This window comes from Miscanthus floridulus, chromosome 8 (assembly GCF_019320115.1).
Source record: "Miscanthus floridulus cultivar M001 chromosome 8, ASM1932011v1, whole genome shotgun sequence".
Lineage (NCBI taxonomy): Eukaryota > Viridiplantae > Streptophyta > Magnoliopsida > Poales > Poaceae > Miscanthus > Miscanthus floridulus.
In genome coordinates this window covers 118,259,710-118,284,828 of record NC_089587.1, presented here as the reverse complement: position 1 = coordinate 118,284,828, position 25,119 = coordinate 118,259,710, and the positions used below count along the sequence as shown (strand labels likewise).

General features: G+C 43.4%; 3 protein-coding genes across 4 annotated transcripts; 2 read left to right on the top strand and 1 right to left on the bottom strand.

Moving 5' to 3' along the window:
- Positions 1-2,300: 2,300 nt before the first annotated feature.
- LOC136473395 (methylcrotonoyl-CoA carboxylase beta chain, mitochondrial-like) lies at positions 2,301-7,043 on the top strand. The gene is made up of 10 exons (XM_066471043.1): positions 2,301-2,893; positions 3,011-3,130; positions 3,698-4,132; positions 4,243-4,333; positions 4,521-4,753; positions 5,038-5,202; positions 5,591-5,665; positions 5,786-5,917; positions 6,600-6,656; positions 6,778-7,043. Exons 1-10 carry the CDS (start codon positions 2,660-2,662, stop codon positions 6,979-6,981), a joined length of 1,746 nt encoding a protein of 581 aa, XP_066327140.1. The 5' UTR covers positions 2,301-2,659; the 3' UTR covers positions 6,982-7,043.
- Positions 7,044-7,604: 561 nt separating this feature from the next.
- Positions 7,605-10,480, top strand: LOC136473394 (uncharacterized). Its single transcript, XM_066471042.1, has one exon. The coding sequence runs from the start codon at positions 7,645-7,647 to the stop codon at positions 10,030-10,032; it is 2,388 nt and encodes a 795-aa protein (XP_066327139.1). The 5' UTR covers positions 7,605-7,644; the 3' UTR covers positions 10,033-10,480.
- Positions 10,481-14,265: 3,785 nt separating this feature from the next.
- Positions 14,266-22,691, bottom strand: LOC136477220 (uncharacterized). 2 transcript variants are annotated; one of them, XM_066475316.1, is made up of 18 exons: positions 22,393-22,691; positions 21,717-21,834; positions 20,989-21,170; positions 20,795-20,902; positions 20,618-20,682; positions 19,722-19,827; positions 19,120-19,203; positions 18,063-18,239; positions 17,619-17,747; positions 16,824-16,891; positions 16,149-16,182; positions 15,987-16,071; positions 15,596-15,663; positions 15,415-15,528; positions 15,299-15,334; positions 15,115-15,201; positions 14,950-15,041; positions 14,266-14,857 (listed from the first exon to the last, which is right to left on the bottom strand). In XM_066475316.1, exons 1-18 carry the CDS (start codon positions 22,546-22,548, stop codon positions 14,755-14,757), a joined length of 1,812 nt encoding a protein of 603 aa, XP_066331413.1. In that variant the 5' UTR covers positions 22,549-22,691; the 3' UTR covers positions 14,266-14,754. The 2 variants fall into 2 exon arrangements, with proteins under 2 accessions (XP_066331413.1, XP_066331414.1); XM_066475317.1 differs by having other exon boundaries at positions 14,275-14,857; positions 18,063-18,209.
- Between the last annotated feature and the right edge of the window lie 2,428 nt (positions 22,692-25,119).

The following is a 25,119-nucleotide window of genomic DNA, read 5'->3' as shown; positions in this document are numbered from 1 at the left end:
CTGGCACATAATGAAACAACATGCTCGTTCAAGACCTGCATCTGTACTATTGTCTCCTCCCTTGTCTCCTTCCTTGCCCTCTCCTCCTCTTTCGTAGTCAGGTTCATATCCCCTCTTTCGTGCAATTACTTGCTTCCCCTTCAGTTCATCTAAGAACTTAGCTTGACCATCATAACATTCCCACCTGCATTTCCTAGTGCTCTGTTCAAACGATAAATTATATCATATATGTCTTAGCAAAAGAAACAAAATACGATTTTATGGTTACCACAAAAATAATCAACCTCATCATAGTCAATCATATGGGCCTGGGGTTACCACAAAAATAACCAACCTCATCATAGACAAAATACGATTTCATGGTTACCACAAAAATACAATTTCATGGTTACCACAAAAATAACCAACTCCACCGCTCGAAGTGCTCTCGTGGATGTCGCCCTCTCCACCAATCGTCGAAAAGGAGGTACCTGGGGTCAAACTTGTCTGCACCGTCGATCCACTGAAAGAAAAAGCACCTCTCATGGGCCTACACAACAAAATTCCAATAAAATATTAGTAACCTAGTAATACAAATAAAAATAAAATGTGCGTCATTACCTTACGAGGATGAGGAGGGAGGGAGGCGGCCGGGGAATGGAAGGGAAGGGAGGGAGGCGGCAATGGAGGGCCGGACGAGGGGCGGGCTGCCGGCGTTCGTGGCGCGGCGGCCGGCGTGCTCGGCGGCGGGCTGGCGCGGGCGGACACGGGCACGGCGGCCAGGCGGCCTTGCTGCTCGGGCAGCGGGACTGGCCGCAGGGGTTTTATTTGGCTCTACCGCGCCACGGATCAGGGTGCGGCACTGCCGCGCCAAGATCGGTGGCGCAGCAAAGCCCTGCCATGTCATCGGTCACGATTTCGGTCGTCGCCACGTTAGCCCGCTGCCGCGCCACCATGCATGGCGCGGCATAGGCATTTGGCCGCGCCAGGGCAATAGGCGCGGCCAAAAGTGTTAGTTTAAAAAACCGACAGTGTTAGATTTAAAATTAGTTTCCAAAAAGTGTTAAAATTAAAAAAAAAATCTTTTTAGCACGATAAACTTTCGTATTTTGGATATAACTTTTAGCTCTGAACTCGGATTTTAATGATCTCAGCCTTTTTGGAAAGATAATGAAGAGCTCTATAGGTCCGAACTAATATCATATCAATTTAAGCAGATCCAAAATCATGAGACAAGTCCAATTCATACATCGTTTTTGTCACGGCTTCAATTTCGTTTGTGTGTCTTCGCTTCCGTGCTTCTACTTCCTGGTGTCTTAGATTTCTAGCATGTCTTATAGGTCTTCAACATGGCTTGTAATGTCTTGCTTGAGATGTTGATCACTTCAATTTCCATGTTGCCTAAGTTCAAGCCAACTTTGCATTCATTTGAACTTAACCTTCTTACTAGAAAACATTGTTAGTTCAAATGGTCATGTTGTTTATCAAACACCAAAATTTAACTTAATGACCGATAGGATCCATTTTCCTTACATATGTACCCAAGATTTATAGCAGAGCTTAGGTTATTAGAGGATAGAGAGTTGACTTCTTGCCACAGATAGGAGGTGCCAGGTGGGGGCAAGGGTGTAATATTAGAGTAGTTGCAAAGCTCAAATAAATGCTTGAAATTTTCTGAAAGTAAAATATAAACGCCATATGTGGTATGTTTGGTAGCTTTGCTTAGCATTGACCAACATTGCCTGGTGAGGTTAATGTTTGGTAGAGAGTAAAAAGCTCACTTTGCCCAGCTATCTCACCCAAGTCAGCAAGGATTTCCTTTCTCACTAGGGCGAGGCAAGGGGATGCTTACTTTACCTAGCCAAGCTAGCAGGCAAGGCACTGTCAAGCAAAGTCAGTACAAATAAAGTGGTTATTTGAATATTTCGCTAGGTGTGAAAGCTTGCCCAGCACCACACACATGCACTGATTTTGATAACACCAAGTGCTCATATGGGTCCAAGGGTCATTCAGCCATTCATAGGAGTTAGAGGAGCAAGAGCAAGTTAACTACCACACAGGACAAGGTGCACTGCTTGCTTGCCTTGCTGGCATCAGAGATTTCAATCTGGATCTCCTGGTTGGGTAAGGATTTTTCCTTGTTTAGAGAGGCAAGTTAACAAGGCAATAGTTTCCATCCACTACCAAACACATATCCTGGCCTAGAAACTAGAAAGGTTAGCTAAGGTTAGACAAAGAATCCAATGTGAACGAGCCAGAACTGTTTTTGCGGTGTTAGCAAGCCGTTCCCTGCCGAACGAGGCGAGACGAGATTGCCGAGCAAACTAACCAAACACGCCCTCGTCGTGGTCCATGCCTCCCCGTCGACGCCGCGACAGCAGCACCGTCGTTGCCAGCTTCCCATCGTGCTCTGCCTCCGCTCCCATGCTCTGCCAGGCTGCCACTGCAAACACGACATGGATAGCAATGATAAGCTTATCAGACCCAGCGCGGCGTCTAGTCAGACCATCATTATCCGCCCTGACTTGCGTGCACCAGCAGCGCGGCGATGGGAGGGAGAGACTGGGGAATTCTGGGTCTGGGTCTCTGGGAAGACACTCCAGCAGCTCTGCATTGCACTGCAGCAGTAGCACTCCCACTCCCACGAAACCGGGGAACCCACCCACGAGCCTAGTCTACTATGCTCAGCCGACTCGCCGCGGCGCGGCGCCAGCTGCTGCTACCCCCGCGCGGCGCCCCGGCCGTCGCGTACCGCTCCTCCTCGTCAGCGGCCGCCGCGGTCCACGGGGCCGCGCCGGCGCCCGTCTCCGCCTCCGTGCTCCCGGACACCCTCGACAGGTGCTCCGACGCCTACCAGCGCAACGCCGCCGCCGTCGGCGGGCTGCTCTCCGACCTGCGCGCCCGCGTCTCCCAGGTGCTGGTGCTGCCCCTCACTTCCTCGCGCCGTCGCGCTCTCTTCCTCGAGCTTGCTTTGTGTCTGTCTCCTGATTGAAGACGGAGAGCGTGGTGTGCCCCCCTTGTGCTTGTGCAGGTGCTGCGCGGCGGAGGCGCCGAGGCGGTGAGGCGGAACGCGGCGCGGGGGAAGCTGCTCCCGCGGGACCGCATCGACCGACTGCTCGACCCCGGCGCGTCCTTCCTCGAGCTCTCGCAGGTTCGCTCGCCGCTGCCGCTCGGCCTCTCGTTTTCCCTGCGTTGATCAGGCCACATTATTGTTAAGTGAACACAATTTCTGTATGATTGGTCTAGCCCGTACCCCGTAATGCTAGGAATTTGGGATTACCGAGAGCAAAAGGCTTAAATTTCCGCAGATTGTTTGTATTTATAAGCTGCCATTCACTCCTTTTCAGCAAACAATTGCAATTGCAATCGAGGTTAGCATAGCAATGCTCCTCCATGAGCCATGATATATCTCCCATTTTGTGACCCAAAGTCCAAACGGTAGTATTGTGGCACCACAACCCTGTCCTCCTGAACATTGTATCAGCTTCAAAGGAGATATAGTAGGCCTGCATGGTAATAGTTGATTGATGATTGGACATGAGCTACTGAGACGCCCAGTGTCTTCCAAGTTCTACCAGTGTCCTGGACCCAAGTGCCTCTGCATTTTTTGGAAGTGTCAGTATCTAGGAGGATGGTCTGGAATAAACTAATTGTTTTCATTGCTGTACTTCTTCTTGTTCTAGACTGCAACTGTTGATGTTAAGTTCTTACTATACAGCTTGCAGGCTCAGATGTTTATGATGAAGCGTTACCATCAGCAGGTATAATAGCTGGCATAGGACCTGTTCATGGACGATTATGTATGTTTGTGGCCAATGACCCAACCACTAAGGGTGGTACATACTATCCTCTTACTGTCAAAAAGCATCTGCGAGCACAGGAAATAGCTTCCGAGTGTAAACTGCCTTGCATCTATCTCGTTGACAGCGGAGGTGCTAATCTCCCCAGGCAGGCTGATGTTTTCCCTGACCGTGATAATTTTGGCCGAATATTCTACAATCAAGCTAAGATGTCTTCAGACGGCATCCCTCAGATTGCATTAGTCTTAGGATCTTGCACTGCTGGTGGGGCTTATATTCCTGCAATGGCGGATGAGAGTGTTATAGTTAAGGGAAATGGAACTATATTTCTAGCAGGTCCGCCACTTGTAAAGGTCAGTATTCTCTGGCAACCATTTGTTTATTTTGTACATGATGAGATGAGATATTGAGCAGTGCCTAAATCATGCCTTATAATTAAAGTCTAAAGGGCCAAATTTTGTAGGCTGCTACAGGAGAGGAGATATCTGCTGAGGACCTTGGTGGAGCATCAGTACATTGCAAGGTATCAGGGGTCTCAGATCATTTTGCACAAGGTAAAGTTTAACAACACTTACTGCATCATATGACTGGATTACTTCCCTCTTGGATATTTGACATTCTTTAAAGCCTTATATTTGTTTTACCATAGGTGCTCATCTTTTGTATTATTCTGTTTTAGTTACATTTCAGTTGATGCTTCTTTCATATTTTAGACAACTCCCACAATGTTAATTGATGTAGATGAACTTCATGGGCTTGCGTTGGGGCGAAACATTGCGAAGAACCTGCACTTAGCTGCTAAAGGAACAAATATTCAAAGTTCTGCTTGTGGTTACCAAGAGCCATTGTACGATGTAGAGGAGCTTCGCTCAATTGCACCGGCTGATTTGAAACAGTCCTTTGACATTCGTTCAGTAATAGCCCGTATTGTTGATGGAAGTGAATTTGATGAGTTCAAAAAATTGTATGGAACAGTAAGGATTTCTTTTTTAGTTGAACTTAACTATCATTTGCATGAAGGGCGGGCCTGGTGCAAGCAGTAGAGTCTTACCGCCTGTGACCGGAAGGTCCCGGGTTCGAGTCGCGGTCTCCTCGCATTGCACAGGCGAGGGTAAGGCTTGCCACTGACACCCTTCCCCAGACCCCGCACAGAGCGGGAGCTCTCTGCACTAGGTACGCCTTTTTTTTTTAACTATCATTTGCATACTGCATCTTATGCATTGTGCAACTCAATTTGTTTTTCTTTAAATTTATGCAGACACTAGTGACTGGTTTTGCAAGGATATGTGGGCAACCAGTTGGAATTATTGGAAACAATGGCATTTTGTTTACTGAGTCAGCGCTAAAGGGTTCCCACTTCATTGAATTGTGCGCTCAGCGGCATATTCCTTTGATTTTCCTTCAAAACATTACTGGGTTCATGGTATGGTATTCCATTACTCTTCAAATTACTTCTTTGAGCTCTTTCATTTCATATCCCACTATCGCATAGTAGACAGACTTATTATTGTATTCATGTTTTTTAGCGCAAATAAAAATTATTATCTGCGTAGACTTATTGATTATGCAAAGGTAGTATTAATGTGGAGCTCACTGCCTCTACTATGTTCATGGAACCAGGCTATAACTAGTGCAGGATATAGAATTACATAGTTTACAATGATAGACTGCAAGATTTTGTACAGTATGGTTGGGATGCTAAAACTTAACATACAAATTAGTGATCTTATCAAGTATGACTGTATGAGATGTTTAATCTTTTTGAAGGACAGTAGCATGTTCACTGTTGGTTTATCTGCTGACTGCTGTAGGTCGGGTCGAAGTCTGAAGCTGGTGGAATTGCCAAAGCTGGAGCAAAGATGGTCATGGCAGTTTCCTGTGCTAAGGTCAAGCCTGTCTAGACCTTTTTTTTTAATTATAAAAAGCATTTCTAGACCCTTTGATGACTTATACAACAAACATTGCACCAATGAAACTTGACTAATATATAAGGCATGTGTACACAGGTTCCTAAAATTACAATAATTGTTGGTGGAAGTTTTGGTGCTGGGAACTATGGAATGTGCGGACGTGCATATAGCCCAAACTTTTTATTTCTCTGGCCAACTGCTAGGATATCTGTTATGGGTGGCATCCAGGTAAGAGCCGTCACACTTGTTATTGTTACTGCAGCATGTAGACGGTCTTTACTAATTTACAAGTAACCATTTATCTTTGCCTGGTAGAGAATGTCCATAATGTAATCGTTGTCTTCATTGCCAATATTTTGATGCATGGAAGATTGCAGCATTTGCTATTTTTCAGCATTATCATAGTCTTTGATAACGTCTTATCAGTTTATAGGTATTAAGAAAAATGGGATAAGGTGAATTAACATCTACCATCTCAGATTCGTTTGGAGTTTCAACACTAGCACTGCTAGAATCCTAATATTTAAAACTAGATAATACTGTCCAGCTAACTTTTGTTGCCTGCAAAGAAAAATAAAATATGGAAAACCATGCTTCCGTGGTGCAAAAGAAGTGTGATGCAGCAAACTCTTTAGATTGTGCCGAGATGCTGAAAGTTGTGGATTTTCCTGGAGTATCTGTTTCTTTCCAGAGGTTATGTTCTTCTGACCTTTAACATCTTTGTGCATATGAAGTTGTTACAATCTTGCTGAATATTTTCCTGAATTGCATTCTAATTGCATTGCATGTAACCTTATGAAAATTAAGCTGTGAATCCTGCATTATATTTTCACTTGTGGGGAATGCTCAAAACACAGCAAAGCAGTATCAATGAACACTTCTTACTGTTTCTTCCCTTGAACCTTTTCAGGCAGCTGGTGTCCTCGCTCAAATAGAAAAGAACAACAAAAAGAGACAAGGAGTGGAGGTATATCTAGCATTAATTCCTTGTTTCAGAAAACACTAAACCGCGTAACTCGTTGAAAGCTTGAATGTCAAAATGATTCCTTTTATATGTCGAATTCTAATTTTTGTTGATATGCATACAGTGGAGCAATGACGAGGAAGAAGCCTTCAAAGCAAAAGTCGTGGAGGCCTACGACAGAGAAGGAAGCCCGTACTACTCCACTGCTAGACTATGGGACGACGGGGTCATCGACCCTGCTGACACCAGGCGGGTTCTCAGCCTCTGCCTCTCTGCTTCCGCCAAGCCGGTTCCAGAAGATACAAAATACGGTGTATTCCGGATGTAAATACTGTGTATGAATATGAATAACACAACCGTGTTTAATAAAAAATGCTTCCATGCGCACAATGTGTGTGACCTGGACTTTGCTCTGTTTTTTTGGATGATAAGCAATGACTGAAAGTACTGTTGGCTGATTTATTATAAGAGAAAAATATTGTTCGTTAGCTGAAAAAGTACGGCTAAGCCAAGCGAACAGGGCGTTTGCCTTCTGCGCAAATAAAATTTCGCCCTGGTTTTTTGTCGTCTAATGTGCGGCACGGGACAGGCACCGTTTACCTAATATTTTGACTGAGATGGTACAAAAGTGTTCTTCATTTATTTACTCAGTCAATATTCGGCATTTGATATTCAGTCTTATCAAAAGACCAACGATGAATACGAGTAATTTGAATTTAGACCTTTTTTTAGAACCAGTAGTTTGAATTTAGATGGCTGGACTGTTTGAGTAAAATATTCGGCATGGCCCACTAGAATGTGGAGCAATTCTTGGGCCTATCCTTGGTACAACTCGATTTTCGAGCCCAGCCCATCGTCTAACCAACCAAAACCAATGACCGTACCGCGAGGCAGTGACGACCAGTCCACAGTCCACGCCTCTCCACCCCCGGCCCCCCTCCGCCGGCACCCCGCCCGCCCTCCGTTCCCGATCCGCCCGCCGCCGCCGCCCATGTCCGGCCGCCACGCGCCGCACCTCCGGCTGGCCGTGCCGCCGCGGCTCTCCGCGCACCCCTCCTTCCGCTTCCCCTCCACGCCGCTCCCCACCCCGTCGAAAGCCCGCGGCCTCCCCTACTCCTCCTCCGCCGCCACGCCGTCCTCCTCCCCCTACGCCGCCGCGCTCCTCCGCCTGCTCGTGCTGCACGCGCTCTTCCTCCTCGCGCCCGCCGTGCGCGCGCTCCCGTCCCTGGCCCACGCGCTCGCGCTCTCCTCGCCCCTCGCGCTGCTCTCGGCCGCCGCGCTCCTCCTCCTCCACTTCGCCGCCTCGGCCCGGAAGACCCACCGCCAGCCTCACCACCCGTTCCCGGGGATCCCCGCTCTCCTCCGCCCGGCCCTCCTCCTCGCGCTCTCTATCCTCCTCCGGCTCGTGGCCCTCCGCTTCCTCCCCTCCCCGGGCCTCCTCGTCCTCGCGGACTCCGCCGGCTCCCTGCTCGCCCGCGCCCTGCGCCGGCCCTCCCGCCGCCGAGTCCTCTCCGTCGCCGTCGCCGCCTTATCCCTTGCCTGCATCTCCCCTTCCGCTTCCGTCATCCTCGCGATCCCCTTCGCCTCTGGCTTCCTTTCCTCGGCCGAACAATCGGCCGCGGCGCGGCATGCCACACGCACTCGGCGCGCTCGCGCAGCGGCATTTGCTCTCGCCGCTGCCTTCCTCTCCGTGCCGGCGCTTGTGGGTCTCTCCTTTTTCGGTGGCAGCGATGCGGGCGACGCCCCTGACGCAGCAGTGCCGTTCGGCCCGCTCTGGTGGCTGCTGCTTAACTCTGCCTTCTTTGGCATGGCTTTGGGGCGACGGCAGGAGCATGGCAGCGGAGGCGGTAGGCCGAGTGTGGATTTTGCAATGACGTTCTTATGCACTCTTGTTCTAGAGCTGCTGTACTACCCAAAGCTGTCTTTACCGGGCTTCTTGATCTGTGGATTCCTCTTGTGGACCGCCAGCAGGGAGCTGGCCCCTGCAGGATATGTGCAGCTTGGTACCGAAGATGCCTCGGAGTCAGTTTTTGAGGCGGTCATGGGGCCAGCTAGGCATATCTTGAGTGAGCGGAAGTCGAGGAAGATTGCTGCGTTTCTATTGATCAATACAGCCTACATGTTTGTGGAATTTGGCAGTGGGTTCATGAGTGATAGTCTTGGGCTGATCTCTGATGCTTGTCATATGTTGTTTGATTGTGCTGCACTGGCAATTGGTCTCTATGCGTCCTACATCGCGAGATTGCCTGCAAATGGCATGTACAACTTCGGAAGGGGCAGGTTTGAGGTCCTGTCAGGGTATGTCAATGCAGTGTTCTTGGTTCTTGTTGGTGCGCTGATTGTGTTGGAGTCGTTTGAGAGGATTCTTGAGCCTCGGGAAATATCAACTAGTAGTCTTTTGGCAGTTTCAATAGGTGGACTTGTCGTAAACATAATCGGATTGGTGTTCTTTCATGAGGAGCACCACCATGCTCATGGTGGTACCTGTTCTCACTCCCATTCACATTCTCATTCACATCATGGCCATGGACATCACCAACACCATGACCATGAAGATCACAAACATCACGATCATGATCATCACGGTGCTAATAATGTGAAGGCATGTGATCATCATGGAGATGACAGCCATCGCCATGATCACCATGGCAATAGTAATAGCGAGGGCATTCATAACAATATCATGGATAACACCTGCAAGGAGAAGCATAGCCATAGCCATGGCCATGAGCATCATCACCATGAACATTCGGACCATTGCCATGAGAGCAGAGATCATGCTCATCAAAATTGCAACAGTATTAGTATTGAGCAACAGCTTCTTGACATTCCTCTTAGCAATATATCTTCTCATGACACAGAAGGTCACTCTTCAAAAGCAGGATTGAGACCATCAGATTCTGGAAACAGTAATAAGTCAGGACACCGGCATCACATTGATCACAACATGGAAGGAATCTTCTTGCATGTCCTAGCTGACACAATGGGAAGCGTTGGTGTTGTAATATCAACCTTACTGATCAAGTACAAGGGATGGCTTATAGCCGATCCCATATGCTCAGTATTCATTTCAGTAATGATTGTATCTTCTGTTCTTCCTTTGTTAAGGAATTCAGCTGAAATTCTGTTGCAGAGAGTCCCGAGGAGTCATGAAAAGGATTTGGCTGTAGCATTGGATGATGTTATGAAAATTGAGGGTGTCCTTGGAGTCAACAATGTTCGTGTATGGAACTTAACTAATACTGACATTGTAGGCACTTTTCACCTACATGTATCAGCAGAAGCTGACAAGTCTTCCATAAGAAATAAAGCTTCACGGATATTTCAAGAAGCTGGGGTTCAAGATTTGACTATCGAGATTGAGTGTGTTAAAAGGTAACAAGAGTTGTTGATAGTATGATAGGATTTGACATAGAGAAGTTTTTTGGCACTCCATACAGGAGCCATCCGTTTGAAATGTATCATGGAAGAAATTGTTTTTTTTTTTCCTTTCTAAATACGAATATGGGAATAGCATACTCTGTTGTAGGCTTGAAGCAATCAATTTGAATCCAAATGATGTTTGGTGCAACAGCAAATCATAGCTCCATCCATCTGTGCATAACTGCATATTGATGAATCTTACAACTCAATAGTGGTCCTATCATCCTATGGACCTGATAATGTATATTGTCCGAGACAAAGAATAAGCAACTTCTGTTTATTGCTGCACTAACATCTTTCTCTAACTGGCTCTAAATAGATCATTTCACAACTTTCTGGCACTTGTTATTCACATTAGTGATTATCTGATGGTGAAGTAAATCACATAATTCCCTTTGTGTAGCTGTTCATAAATGGCTGTTTATTTGTTGTTACACTTGCAACACGAACGAGACCAGATATTCACTTTCATTTCGCTTAATTGATGCATCGATCAACAAACATTGAGCATCTCAGCTCCATTCAGCATTATTTGAAATTAATTATTGTAACACCCTAAAAATTGCCTCTTTTGAAATAGAGTTAAAATGATTTAAGTTAGAATTTTTGTGCACATGAAATATAGGAAATAAAATTTTTCATTAATTTAAAATTTATCATAAGGTAGTAACATGTGTGAGCATACATGCTGTTGCATCTTATTTATTGTGATGGATGGTATTGATCCAAAACTCAAAGTAAATTGGAATGTTTGTGAAAAGAGTTTGAAAATGGCTTTGAGAAAAAAAAAAGAGAAAAGAAAATTAGAAAATAAAAGAATTTTTAAAGTTGTAAAGTTTATCTTGGAAAGCCTAACAAAATTGTCCACTTTTATTTGAATAGGAAAGTATATTTGAAACTATACTCGAATTTGATTTGAATTTGGCTTAAAATTGAAAACTAGAAATAGAAAATGATTTTTATTTGAAAATCTCACTTCCTTCTGTTTTAGCCCAACTCCACGAACCGGCCTGGCCTGCTTTGTCCGCACCGGCCCGCTCCTCCTCTCCACCGGCCCAGCTCATCGCATGGCCCAGCGCTCGCCTCCTTTCCCTCCTTCCGACCTCCCACGCACCAGCCCAGCTAGGCAGCCCGCTTCGAGCGCGCGTCTGCGCGGCCCATCCCGCGCTGGCCGCTCCGCTTCGGCCTTCACTCGCGCCCACAGCGTCGTACCGCAGCGCCCCGGCCTGCTCAGTTTTCACTGCACCGCACGCGTTTCCCTTCTCCCTCGCTACGTCGCCGGACCCACTCGTCAGCACCGTCTCCTTCCCTTTCCTTTTCTTCCCCTGCTCTTTCCTTCCGACGCCCGCCAATGGCACACGCCAAGACGGCAAGCCGCCGAATCACCGCGCCTGCAAGAAAAGCCCCAATCTCGTGATTCCGTAGCTCCGCGCGCTCTCCTTCCTTTTTCCGCGCCCCGTCCCTCCTATAAAGCTCCGAGTCGAGCCCCCGTCTTCTCCCTTTCCCCTCCGCGCTTGAGCTTGCCACTGCCGTCGGTGAATCCCCTACTCTCGAGCCCAATCCACGCCGCCGACGCGCCAGTGATCTCCGTAGTTGTCCTCCGCGCCCGTAGGTAACTTCAATTTCGCGTTTCGGTCTCGAATTGCTCGGATTCCACTCACCCGCGCGTTCCTTCTCTCTTCAGTCGCCGCCGTCGTCGACCCATGCTTCGGAGGCCTTCTCGGACGCCGCGCTCCTCTCCCAACGACTCGCGGTGAGCTCCCCTTCTTTCCCGTGCCTCCCATTTGCTGATTCGTGCTCTGGAACGCCGTACCGGCGACATCTAGGCCCGCCGGCCATGGCGCCGTCGCGGAACACCACCCCGTCGTGTTCCCTCGCTTCGGTATCGCCTCCACCGTGTTCGCCATGTTCTGTAGATCATCCCTGTGCTTTTTGTTTTGATCGTGGGAGTCCCGAGCACCATCCTGACGACCGCTGCCGAGCTCGGCTCACCGCCGGCCATGGAGGGCTCGCCGGTGGGACTGCGCAGCCGGTGGAGATCCTCCCAAGCACCCTGCGCCGTTAGATCTAGCACGGACGGTCACGATTAGAGTATACCTGTTCGCTGTGTAACCGGTCCACCGAGACCCGTGGACTCGGTCCACCCCGCCAAGTCAGCAGCGCCCACACCCACGTGGTGCACCGCACCAATCCCTGCCGCCACGTGTCTGTCCAGTCAGTGAGCGGTCAAACCCGCAGTCAAGCCGCGCGGTTTTGCAGAATAGCCCCCCTGTTTTCGGTGAATTAACCCGCAGTCCGATTCAGTTCAAAATGATTTCTTTTAGGCCCTGTTTTTATTCGTTTAGGACCCTGTAGTTTCCAGAATTAGTGCGCCCAGTCCAATAACTGTTTAAATTCAGATTTTAATTGTTTTAATTTAAAAATGAGTTCAAGTTATTTACAGGAATGCCACTGAATCTTTTTTTATGCGTAACTTTTGCGTTTGAAGTCCAATTTGACCCGTTCGAGTTGTGTTAGGATCGTATTTACGTTTTCTATATGTTTATACAACTGTTAGGCATGTTTCCAATATTTCATATTCATGGGTAGATTTAATCTATTATTTAATTAAAGGAAAACTTGTTTAAATCATAACTTATGCATTTTAACTCCGAAATAGTCCGTTCAAGTTGCGTTTGTTTCATAACGTTGAGATCGACGCATTAGTAATAATGTTTACTGTATTACTATTTCATAAAAATCATAGTTTAAATCATATCTTGATTAATGGTTATGCAATTAGGTTTTATACATAAAATATGATTTGTTTTACTTTTGTTTTATAATTTAAATCTAAAATTGACTTAAATCAATCCATATTGTTTATAAAATATCTTTTGTATATGAATTCATATAGTTAACATAAATGAAGCTTATAGTTTTCTTTTCCACATATCGAGTAAATTTTTTGGTAGATGTATCTTTTTCATCGTAGCTTCTATTAGCGTGCCTCTCGCGACTGTGTGATCGTAGCGATACGTAGAATCGTGTTTCAATCTCTTTTACTTATTTTTTTATGATTGGTGTACTGTTCTGATATAGATACAATTGTATGATATGCATGTATGTGTTGGATGTTTGTGTGGTGTTCTACGATTGTCCAGTCGGTGAGATACACGTGGTGATCCAGAAGAAGAAGGATGTGAAGATTAAAGCTTACCGAAGTATCGGTGTGTAAGGCAAGTATAGCATGGGACTATCCTTGTTACCTATTCACATTCAATCACTTAATTCATATTGCATGTGTTTACCTTGTTGCCAATAAGGATATCCTAGATATTTGATATCTTGTACCTTGAAACCTTTGGGGTATTGCATTGGGTAGTTTTTGCTAGTGCTTAATCAAAACCATGATCTTGTAACTTGACTAATGATATATGCAATAAACATTAAAACATGACTTTTTAGCAACATGGACACAGGAAGCTGGAGTATTTAGCTACTTTCTAAATGCTTCAGATTTCTCTCTCTAAGGACTTATCTGTAAGCGATCATCCAGGACTTACAGTACAGCTGTGAGGGCTATATGGCTCTGACTTTAGCTCAATATGAGGACCTTTTCTAGCTTGTTAGTGGTTACCTTTAAGGCGCATGAGGGTATGTTTCCTTTTCTGCTAGGTTGTGTGTACCGTGCTGCGATGCCCACGCGTGCCACTCTAGAGAGGGGCCACATACGCCTAGCGGCCCTAACTTGTTAGACGAACCTTTGAAAGGCTTCATAGTGAACCCTGCTGACCTTCCTTGGTAGTGGGTCAAGAGGCTGATCATCTCGGGCGAAAGGATAAATCACGACTCACAGTGAAAGTGTACAAACTCTGCAGAGTATAAAACTGTTATAACAGCCGTGCTCACAGTCACGAGCGGCCTTGGACCCTTATGGAATAGAGATGATCACTAATGAATAATGGTTCTAATGATCAATTGTTTATGCTATACATTATCATGTGTACCTGATCATATGTTTAAGGGAATGATAAATCCTTTGCCACTCCATTGCTTAAAAAGATGATCTATTAAAGCTAATCACAGTAAACCAGTGTCAGCCTTTTGAGCCTCATGAACCCCATGATATAATTGTTAAGTACGACATGTACTTACGCTTATTTTACTTTTCTATACTTGGATAAAAATCCCGGATGGGTATCAGATTGCCAGTTTGGAGGAGTTAGACTTGTGGTCAACCAGTCAGTCGTCCCTGTGGATTCGGAGTCTTTGCCTGAAGATCGAAGTTGTTTTTCCGCTGTCTATACTCTGAGGTTATTTTTCTTTTACTAATACGTTATGTAATAAGTATTGTCTCTTAATATTACCCTTATTTGTGGCTATATGTGAGATTTGACTTCCTAGGCTCACATATAGTGTATATCTGGTTTTGTCTTTAAAACCAGGTGCTACAATTATGTAGACTATACTATACATGTTCACTCCAGCAGTTCAGTGAAGTGGACAAATTACAAGTGAAACTAGAGAATACATATTCTAAACTCGATGTTCAATATTGTGCTCTGAAAAAGGAAAACTAATCAATCAGAGATCCTATCTGTGCTCTATTTATCTTTCCCCTGACAGAATGCTATATTCATGTATCTATACATAATTTTGTTTCTGAGGAAACCTCATGTATTTTGAGTGAAACAGTTTATTCCCCTTGGCGGTAATCTAAACCGGCTCCATATCTCCAAGCTTCCAGGTACCGTTTCCACTGATATTTGTCCCTTGGGGGCAAGGATTCCACCCAAGACCTTCAAAATGTTATGAAAATAGCAAGCACGTCAGACTCTTAGATGGCACAAGTTGGAATTTTGATATTAGGGACAGGTGACAACAGTTGTACCTCAGGACCGGATCAATAAAGGTAGATAGGAATGTGTAGTAACCAAGCATCATAAAATGGCCTGACCACTCAAGGATGACTCCCAGTCCAACCTAAGGAGAAAACAGAATAAATTACTAACAGAGTTCAGCCTCATGAGAAAATGATGTTTTTTCAAAAGTCTACCTGCTTAAATATGGAAGGCAAAAATTGTGGTCGAGTGAGCATTACTAGCCCCAAAGTTTTCACAAGAGGTCCAAACTGTATTACATCCTACAAATGCACAGTTTCATAAGTGGAAGACAAGTATTTCTTTATGGAAATAACAACGTAGCATTCCTCGGTTTTAGTACAATGTCCAAGTAGCAACCTGTAGAAATGGCTGAAGGACTGAATCCCCTAGTTTCTGACATTGAAGGAAAGCAAAATTCATAAGATGAATAAAATTATTGATGCAATTGTGTACTTTTAAGTACCTCAAGTTACCTGCATTGACTGAAAATTAGCAAAGAGAAGCTCATTGATAAAGGTTGGTGAAACATTGACATGTGGCCTTACTGACATTGCTCGTTGGAACAACCATGATGCACTTAAGTTTGGCTGCAATACCAAAACCAAATAAGCTTCCACTTCAAATTGTATAGAAAGGGCTATGGAGTACACTAACCATGTAAGGGTTGAGCAGCTGCAAACTATGAGCATCCAGGAAGTCTCCTTCAACTGCTTCACATATACCTTAACCCCAAAAGAAAAAAAAATGAAGAAAGTATGTGAAACCAAATGATAAAAAAACAGCACAAGTAAAGGTATACAAAATTCATCATCAATAAAGTGATACTGCAGCTTAACATCCGAACTACTAGCATCTTAACATATGGGTCAAGTTTGTGTAGTTTCATGAAATGGATTCCAAAAGGTTAGGTTTGTGATAATTTCCTACATAAGTATATTATTATGTGTTTTACTCTAGTGCGCATTTCTAAACTCTGTTTCTTTAATATTAGATCAAACATATTCAACAGTTATATATTAAGACAAGGAAATTTCAACAGACATACCACTAGACAAACGACCAAGATGTCTCGTCAAGCTTCCAAAACCTCCAAAAGAAACAGGTGACTGTATTCCACTAGCATCACCAACCTGAAGTGCAAGGGCATCAGTTAAGTATAGTTGCAGGTGCAGGAGCAATAAGGCTTCTGTTAAGAGAAATCACATGCCTGTAAGATGCGGTCAAATGCAGCTGGCAAGGGGCTGAAATGATAGAAAATAAGTACCAATTACAGTATAATCAGAACTCAAAGACAGGCAAACTACATAACTCTGCAGATGCCTTGCAGATAATAGTCAGCAAAAGCTACATGTTGGGTCTTATCCCTTGCATGTTTATATACTAGAGATGTATACACAAAATACACTGCTCTCAGGTATCAAATTAACATCTGTAAAGGGTCTCTGAATTTTTTTTTTTTTTTTGAGGAATAAATAAGAGTGTCTGCATTCAAATATTCCATTGTAACACAAAATGGCTGTTTTCTTTGTATAATATTTCTCACACATTTAGAACAACCATGATGTAGAAACAATTTAACATGGATTGGCATGAGAAAAGGGGAAGGATGTACTCCCTCCGTCCAGAAAAGAATGCAACTATGGGACTCGTGCCAGTCAAGTTAGTTCAAGTTTGACCAAGTTTATAGTAAATAGTATTAATGTTTATGTCTCCAAATAAATTTATTATGAAATATATCCTATAATATAACGAATTCAATGATACTTATTTTGTATCATGAATGCTAGTATTTTTTTATATAAATTTAGTCAAAGTTCAAACTGCTTAACTTCTCGAAAAGCGAGAATTGCATTCTTTTGTGGACGGAGGGAGTAGGCTTTACCTATCCCGATAAGTTGGGAAAATTCCAAATATAACTCTCCTTATATCCAAATTTTCAAGAACCACATCCTACAAAGAAAACAATAAATAAATATGATAACATTAGTATGTAAATGAAGACGACCATAATATATATCAAATTCATGCCAACGTTTTCAAAATTTTAATTGATTAATTCGATGGTTTCCAGCTTACATATGCTATCATTAGAGCATATGCAACTAAGCAATCACAAAATGACATTAACGTATAAAATTGATAAGGGGACTTCCATGGACACATCAGACTTTTGTTGTAAAATCAAAGCCAACAGGGCCCATTGTTCTGGAGAACTATCAGAATAAGAAACAAGAAGAATTCTTAACAACATCATATTTGACACCTAAGAAAAAAGGAAGGCAGAATGATCAACATAAGTAGAACACAAGCCCCTGGCCTCATATGTTGTGCTTTTTATCCATGTACCAGATATTGTATGACTAATAATGCAACAAACTTTTGCTATGCACATTTTTAATCATGGATATATGGTGTGAAATGAATATACACAATGGCATGATGTATTCCATTACTTAGTAATTATACCAGCACTTATGCTGTTAGAAAAAACCATCTTCCTTGATCGACTCACGCCTATTTGAGTATTTAAAAAATTGTAGAAATGATATTCAGTTCTACATACCTATCTAAGTATGGACATAAACCAAGTTACTTATACAAATATTGTTGATTTGATAAAACAAACATGTTAATTTTAAAATGTTTACATATGTAGAACACCGAGAACACCATTGACCTGGTAAGCAGGCATAAGATCCCAAAACACTTCCAAAAGTTCTTCTAGCTTTGGGCCTCCAAATTTTGGATCAACATAGGTGAACATGTATGTAGTACGGTCATTGGGACCAGAACCAGCAGGAAAGGCCTACAAGAAATGCTCAGATCAAAGAAGAAAAGTAATATTAATATCAAAAGGATATTGAATCCCATGTGATTAAGTTTTAGAACTTCATGAAATTAGCTTTTTTTTAACGAGTTCACAGGATGGCTAATGTTGCAAAACAGGTGGTGACTGAGAATAACACAGAATAGGTATCAGCTGTGATAGAAGCACTTCTGTTTTTTAAAGAAATCATGATTTATGCTGTATGTTATAGAGGCAAAGCACAATAATATGAAGAACATGCTCAAGTTCAGATATCTTTGTGTTATAAGTTCTGAGTGAAATGGAAACAATTACCTCCCAAAAGAGCTGTACTCCTGAATTCCCAGCTCTTTTTACTGTTGAGCTACTGAAAATAATATCACTTGTTGTATTTTTTTCAAATCCATGAGCGCAAGCACCGACAACAAGGCACATTCCATCTGGTTTTCTACCAGACCGGATCTTGCACAAGGACAGAAGAGTCGTAACTAACTTGTAGATGGAATCAGGAAATGGCTGCAACAGTAAGATGGATATACTACTAATAGAAGCAAATCAGATTCAGGCACACTGTTCAATGATCCCAAAACTTAGATGAAATGAATCTCACTATTTTCGATTTTCCTATGGAAGCTTGAAACACTTTGGAAATGATATTTCTGATTTGTGCTTGTGCAAAGCTTCTCTTGTAATTAAGTAACAAAAACAAAGTTCCATTTCCAATTTTTATCTTTGATGTACAGAGCTGTAATCAATAAAAACTTTGCTCCAAAGCTACTTCTGTACTGTAAGCACGGAACTTGGTTTGCAAAGGATGGCACATGGCAGCCCAAATATGCTTAACCACTCCTGGTATACTACTGAACTTATCATACTGTTCAAGCTCAGCAACTATTCAGGGTGCGTCAATGAAATCAAAGAGCATGGCACAAGAATGAATTAGGGTGACAACAAAACCTTATAGGCATCAGCATATGCTAACTTGTATAACTGGAATATAACATTTGGAAACTACCATTACTATACTAAGTGGAAGATTTTATGTCGTGAGCCTCATGTGGACAACTATGGTGACAGGGGACCATACCATAAAACTAAAGCAGTTTTGAGAGGTGTGGTTACCAGTTGCCACTACCAACAGATTTCTAATTTCAACAAGTTGGAGATATAAAGACCAGTAACTGCCACAGTAAGTTATCAACTACTACCATTTAGCACCCTACATTATCAGGTATCTGCAGATTGCCTTCTGTAATATGGCTAAGGTTTTTTTTTTGAACGCAAATGGCAAGAGCTCTGCTCTTCAATTACGTTAGGAAAGAAGAGTTTCGAACAGTCGAATATGGCTAAGTTATGATGTGACTTTGAATACCTGCCGTACTATTGGAGAAAAATTGCCCATAGCATCAACAACAAGTCGGCAAGACAAGGAATCACCATCACTCAGTTTCAGTACCTGAAAAAATAACATGGAATGTTCTCCTTGTTTGGAAATATGCAATATCTAATGCCAAAACGACACAAACAATATTTACTGATCTAACCTCTTAATAAATAGATTTTGAAAAAAAATGGAAAAAATATACCTAATAATTAGAATGATTTCTTTAACAACATACTCCATCCATCCCACAAAGAGAGTTTACCCCTACAAAGCGTTAGCCTATGGAGCCTTTCTCTGTGGGTTGGCCTAAAAAGTACCTAGGTGGGATACACATGTTTGCCTATAGTGACATTCTTTGTGGGACAAAATTTGAATGCTATAATGACACACTTTACAGGACGAAGGGACTATGTGCTTATTATATCAATCAAGCACAGAATTATATTTCCACAATCAGATATGAAGACAATGCAAGACAATCTATTTATTTGTAAATTCTTATGGCAAAAGACTAACAGAATTTAGCAATCTCCAAAGTCCATTGAGACAGTTTTACTATGGCCAGGGGGACAAAATATAATTTTGCTTACAGCAAGATCATCATCGACATAAATGCTTGATAGACTTTTCCCCTCAAATATTGCTCCTCCTGAAGAAACAAAGCGTTCTTTCATGTTCTCAACAAGTTTAGCAGGCCTGAAAAGGTAAATGAAACATAAACAGATACATGAGCTAAATTATTGTTTTATTTATGTTAAGAGATCTTTCTTGCTGCAAGATATACATCGGACACTATACTATAGGTAGGCATCACTATTAATATTATTACCATACTACCATATACCAAGCTCTCTTTTGCTAAGATGACTTTTCATCATGAAATAGAATTAAATTATATTCCTAGTTCCTCCATAAAGATGTTTTAGATATCTATTGACTTATTAAAGAAAGACAAGGAATTGACCTTGCATGAAAGCCTCTATATAACAATAATGAGATACAAATTACTCTTTTTGTAATTTTTGTCTCTTTAGACACTACATAGTTTTACATTTTTCTGTACTACTCCCTCTGTTCCAAACTGTAGTTCACTTTAGCTTTCTCCTAAATCTAACTTTGACCAATTTTTAGAAGAATATATTTACATCTTCAAGTTCAGATAAATGCACTATGAACACTTATTTCATGGAGAATTTAATAAAATTAATTTGATGTTGTAGATATTGATGCATTTTTCTATAAACTTGGTCAAAATTAGAGAAATTTGACTTGGAACAAAGTTAAAGTGAACTATAATTTGGAACAGAGGGAGTATTCCATATGTACAAAGTAAATGTTAATTCCACCATATTTATGTCCTATCATCTTGCATATTTCATAAACGTCAAAATAACACAGGCAGCGTGCATTTTTTTCCAGATCTTGCTATTGTCACCATACCAACTAACGAAAACTAATCTATATGCGGCGTCAGTAGAAAACTTACGAAACACCAAGATTAAGAATGTTCTCCACCCAAATTTCACCTTTATCTTCAAATCCACATCTATTCTGCAGATTAAAAAATAAAAGAAATAAGTGAACCGGTTAGATAGCAAGGCATGATTTAACGATAATAAGATGTTCCATAATTGACGTCAATTTGTGATCTGAAAGACCTTACAGGATTGAAATCGCTTGAAATTATTTGTTCAAGATCTGCTTCTGAAAGGATGCCAATCTCGACAATTTCCATAAGCTCCTTTCTTGAAATATTCCACTCCTGTTCCCTCTGTTTAGCAGATATAGGTATATGTTTCATGGTTGAGTAAAATGTTCTTCAGATAACTCAGGAATAGCCATATAGGGTTGAATTACCCCTTTGATTATGTTTCTTTCGATAATTCCAACCCGAAGGCCTTTAGAACTGAGAGCAGTAGCTACAAATATACCTAATGTGCCACCACATACAATTACATCAAATATCTCTGAACCAGAACCAAGATTAGAATCAGCCAGCAGCCCTTCAACCCGAGTAACAACTTCAGGGACTTTGGAATCTGCATGCATGCATTTCAATTAGAATGTAATTAAAGGGAGATTCAAGCTTTCAGCTAAAACTATTTAAACTTATCCATCAACTAAAGTTGCAAGTTCTTTGGTACACTGGAAAGTCATACAGTCTCAGAATTTCAGAAGCTAAGTGCTGAATACGAACACTACCAATCGTGCCCATCCTCTAGTGATTCATCAGACAAACAGCATATGTATGGTACATCAGTCTCATGCTTGTGTGGACAAAATTTCTACGAAGAAGTGGTTTTCGGTAAAGCCTGTAAAAGTTTCCTATTGAGCAAACTAACTTTCATGTGTTAGAATTTGGGACAGCAATCCTGATGAGCCAAATTATACTTTCCTGTGGGCATTGTGTCTGTAAAAAGCAGGGAGGCCAACAAAACTCATTTCAAATTATATGTATCCAAGTATGAGACTTTGGTGTGGTTGAGAAGGGCTTTTCTTCTGATCTTAGTAGTTAGTAGCAACAAGATCAGAAGCAGCAAATCCAGATAAACTGAATATGTAGTGTTTGACCATCTGACGCATACCTGCTTGAGCTTCACAAATACTAGACCATATTTGATCCAATCTTTTCAATGCATTATATGAGTAAGCCCCTCCAGCGCCCCCAACTTCTTCACCAGCAGAGATCTTCTCCATTATCATCTACATGACTTAGTGATGTTAATTCATCATAAAATAAAATCAAAAGAGGAAGCAAACAAAAACTAAAGCACGATCAGTTGTAAGATAACTACGTGGAATCTGCTGTGGTCACAGTGCCCTGGAAATAGTGAAATACAGGATGCTGGATCAAATAGCCAAAAAAAAAAATCATTATGTTAATGCTGAATTTGCGTCCACCAATACTCCGTAAATTAGCATGTCACAATAGCCACAAAATTGATGTATTTAACTTTGACCTGGCCATTTTTCCACCAATTTGAGTGACATTTTTGTTCTTATCGACTTATATGTAATACTGTACCACACCTGCTGTATAATTGTAGCTCTACCGTTCAGTCCTCTCAGTTCGGTAAGATTAAGAACTTAGGCACTATAGCCCCATAGGATGCGTCGTCTGGTACAGCGAAAAGTGGAATCATAATTGCAGGAGTCTCACACCATGGCCTCCAATTTAAACGCATAAGTCTGGACAACCACGCCGCGTTTCAGAAACAAGGGCGCGGTGAACGGGGGACTGCAGCAGCGCGCGCGGCTCACCTGGGTTCTGGAAGGCGGCGGCGCGGCCTCCCCAGCCGCTGCTCTGACGCGCAGGCGCAGGCGCGTGCGCCCGCCATCGCCCCGACGCGCCCCGGCGCGGCCACCGCGAGCGCGGGGCGGAGCTGCGGCGAACAGGCGGAGAACAAGGGGAGGCATCGGGTGTGGGGCCGAGGATTTTGGACTGCGATGGGCGTGGCCGAGTGGGAGGTGCCGGTGCCGGTGCCGGCTGCCGGGGCGAGAAGCCGAGGAGCGAGGAGGAACGGGAATGGGCGCTCGTACAGTCGCGCGCTGCCACTCGCATCGCATCGTGGATTTGGTGAGACAAAAGTAAACGGCTAGGAAGTACGGACGTGCCTGGGCTCGGATGGCCCGCGACGTGGCCTTCCCTCTTCCGCGGCTCCACGGGCCACCTGGCCGGCTGGTCCAATCTGCTGCTGTGTGCTGTCGCAGTGTTGTTAAAAATCGGATCGTATGCGCCTCTAAATAGGATCAAAATAATTTAAATCATAGAATTAAAAAGGGGCTATTGAGTTCTTGCTCTTACTTTGATGTGCAATTGTGATTTTACCCTCGTTTTTCTAACTTTGTGATTTTGCCCTTAACTGTTCACAAGTCAACGCGATTTTGCCCCTGATCAACGGAAAAAACAGGGTCAAATTCGCGTTGACTTGTGAACAGTTAAGGACAAAATCACAAAGTTAAAAAAATGAGGGCAAAATCACAATTGCACATCTGTGTAAGAGGCAAGAACACCCTTTTTCCAATTAAAAAAGAACCTTAGTCAGGACCATAAAGAGAAACGTAAAATTTGTATGATATAATTGTGATTGGGGAATTGCTGGCACGTAGACTTTGATGGGATAGGATTTCATCGGACGATACCGAACGGCTTAGCAAACACGCCGTACTCCCATTATATCATTGTAGTCCTTCTCTGTCTGCCTCATTCCGTCCCGCACGTGTACTCCGCTCTCGTCTGCCTCGCCCCGCTCCGTGCCCACCGCTCCTTCCTCCTAACCCCTCCTCTCTCTCTGCTTGAGCGGGACCCGAGAGCCGGGACAAGGTTGAGCACGTCCTATCCGTAGGACCCTAGGCACGCCGCACGTCCTTTCCCACGGTGCCCGGGCCGCGCCCCAATGACTCTTTAAACAAACCTCTAAAACATGAAACACTCAAATGCAACATACGCCTGAAGCAGATAAAACATTTAAAACATACACTTACAACATGTGTGTGAAACATATACAACATCTAGATAAAACACTTGTAACTTGCAACATGAAAATACTTATTACAACGTAAGGCTGAAATAACTTAAATATTCCGAAGATACTGTTGCAACGTACTTCCTCCGTTCCGGTATACCAGGCGTGCACGCGTTTTTTTTTTCTTAGACCGTTTTAGCAGGCGCGCTCGGTATTTGAGGTGTGATTAATGTAGCAAGCGAATGCATGCATACATGCAGAATGGGCGGTGACCAATAAAATAGAAAGCACGTATGGAGAGAGCCAATGAAAGGACAAGGCAATAGGCGCCAGGGGTGTCTTTACTTCACGAAATTTGGAAACTCAAGGTACCGTACCACTTTTGTTTTTATTTGGTAATTAGTGTTCAATTATGGATTAATTAAGCTCAAAACGTTCGTCTCGCGATTTCCAACCAAACTGTGCAATTAGTTTTTTTCGTCTACATTTAATACTCCATACACGTATCGCAAGATTCGATGTGATAGTTACTGTAGCATTTTTTGGGAAACTTTTTGGAACTAAACACAACCTTAATTTGTTACCATTGCAATTTAGGCTCCTCGCGCCTGGTAAACAGGAACGGAGGGAGTAGGTGTGAAACATAAGTAATCACATAAAAAACGTTTATAACACACGTCTAAAATAGATGAAATATTCAAACGAACACTTACAACATGTCTCTGAACATCATACAACATACCTCTAGAACACTTTACAACATCCCAAATACCTAACGACGGGCCAAAAGGGCGATCTAATCTTTGATCGGAAGGCCTGGCCGAGGAGGAATGACGCCCGCTTCCGACTTCGTCCCGCCTCTCCGACCGGAAGGCCTCGGTTCTGACTCTGGCCCGCCTCTCTGACCGAAAGGCCTGGCCAAACGCCGCTTTCGACTACGACCTGCGTCTTCGACCGGGGATATACCAAACCCCTGCTTATAGCTCTTCTCCGACTAGCGTAGTCGGAGCCGACTGGGACCAACCGACGCCCGCTCGGTGAGGACCAGGTAACGGGCGGAGCAGGTAAAACATGACACTCAAGTCAACCGCAATACCGAGGACCATACCCTGTACACCTATAGTACCGACATGACATATCAGAAGGGTGCCCTGCAACCTTCTAGGCATGTCAGAACCCAGGCAGTGTTGTGGGCATCAACATTTGCCCTACAGTGTTGTGGACGCCATCAACTCTTATACCATGACAAGCACGGTAAGACTCCCCCCACATGCTTCTGGACACCAACAGTGTTGTAGACGTCATCATTTGCCCTATATGGAGAACATGGTAAAAACCTCCCACATGTGTCTGACATCAATAGTATTATGGGCACCGACCATCATCTTGTACCCGACGACGTGGGCAATAAGGCTTAGTAGCATATGTACTCTCACTCTCTCTCTCACACACATTTGTAAAGGCCATCCCCTTCATCTATAAAAGGGGATGCGCTCTCTCTCAACAAGGGACACGATCCATC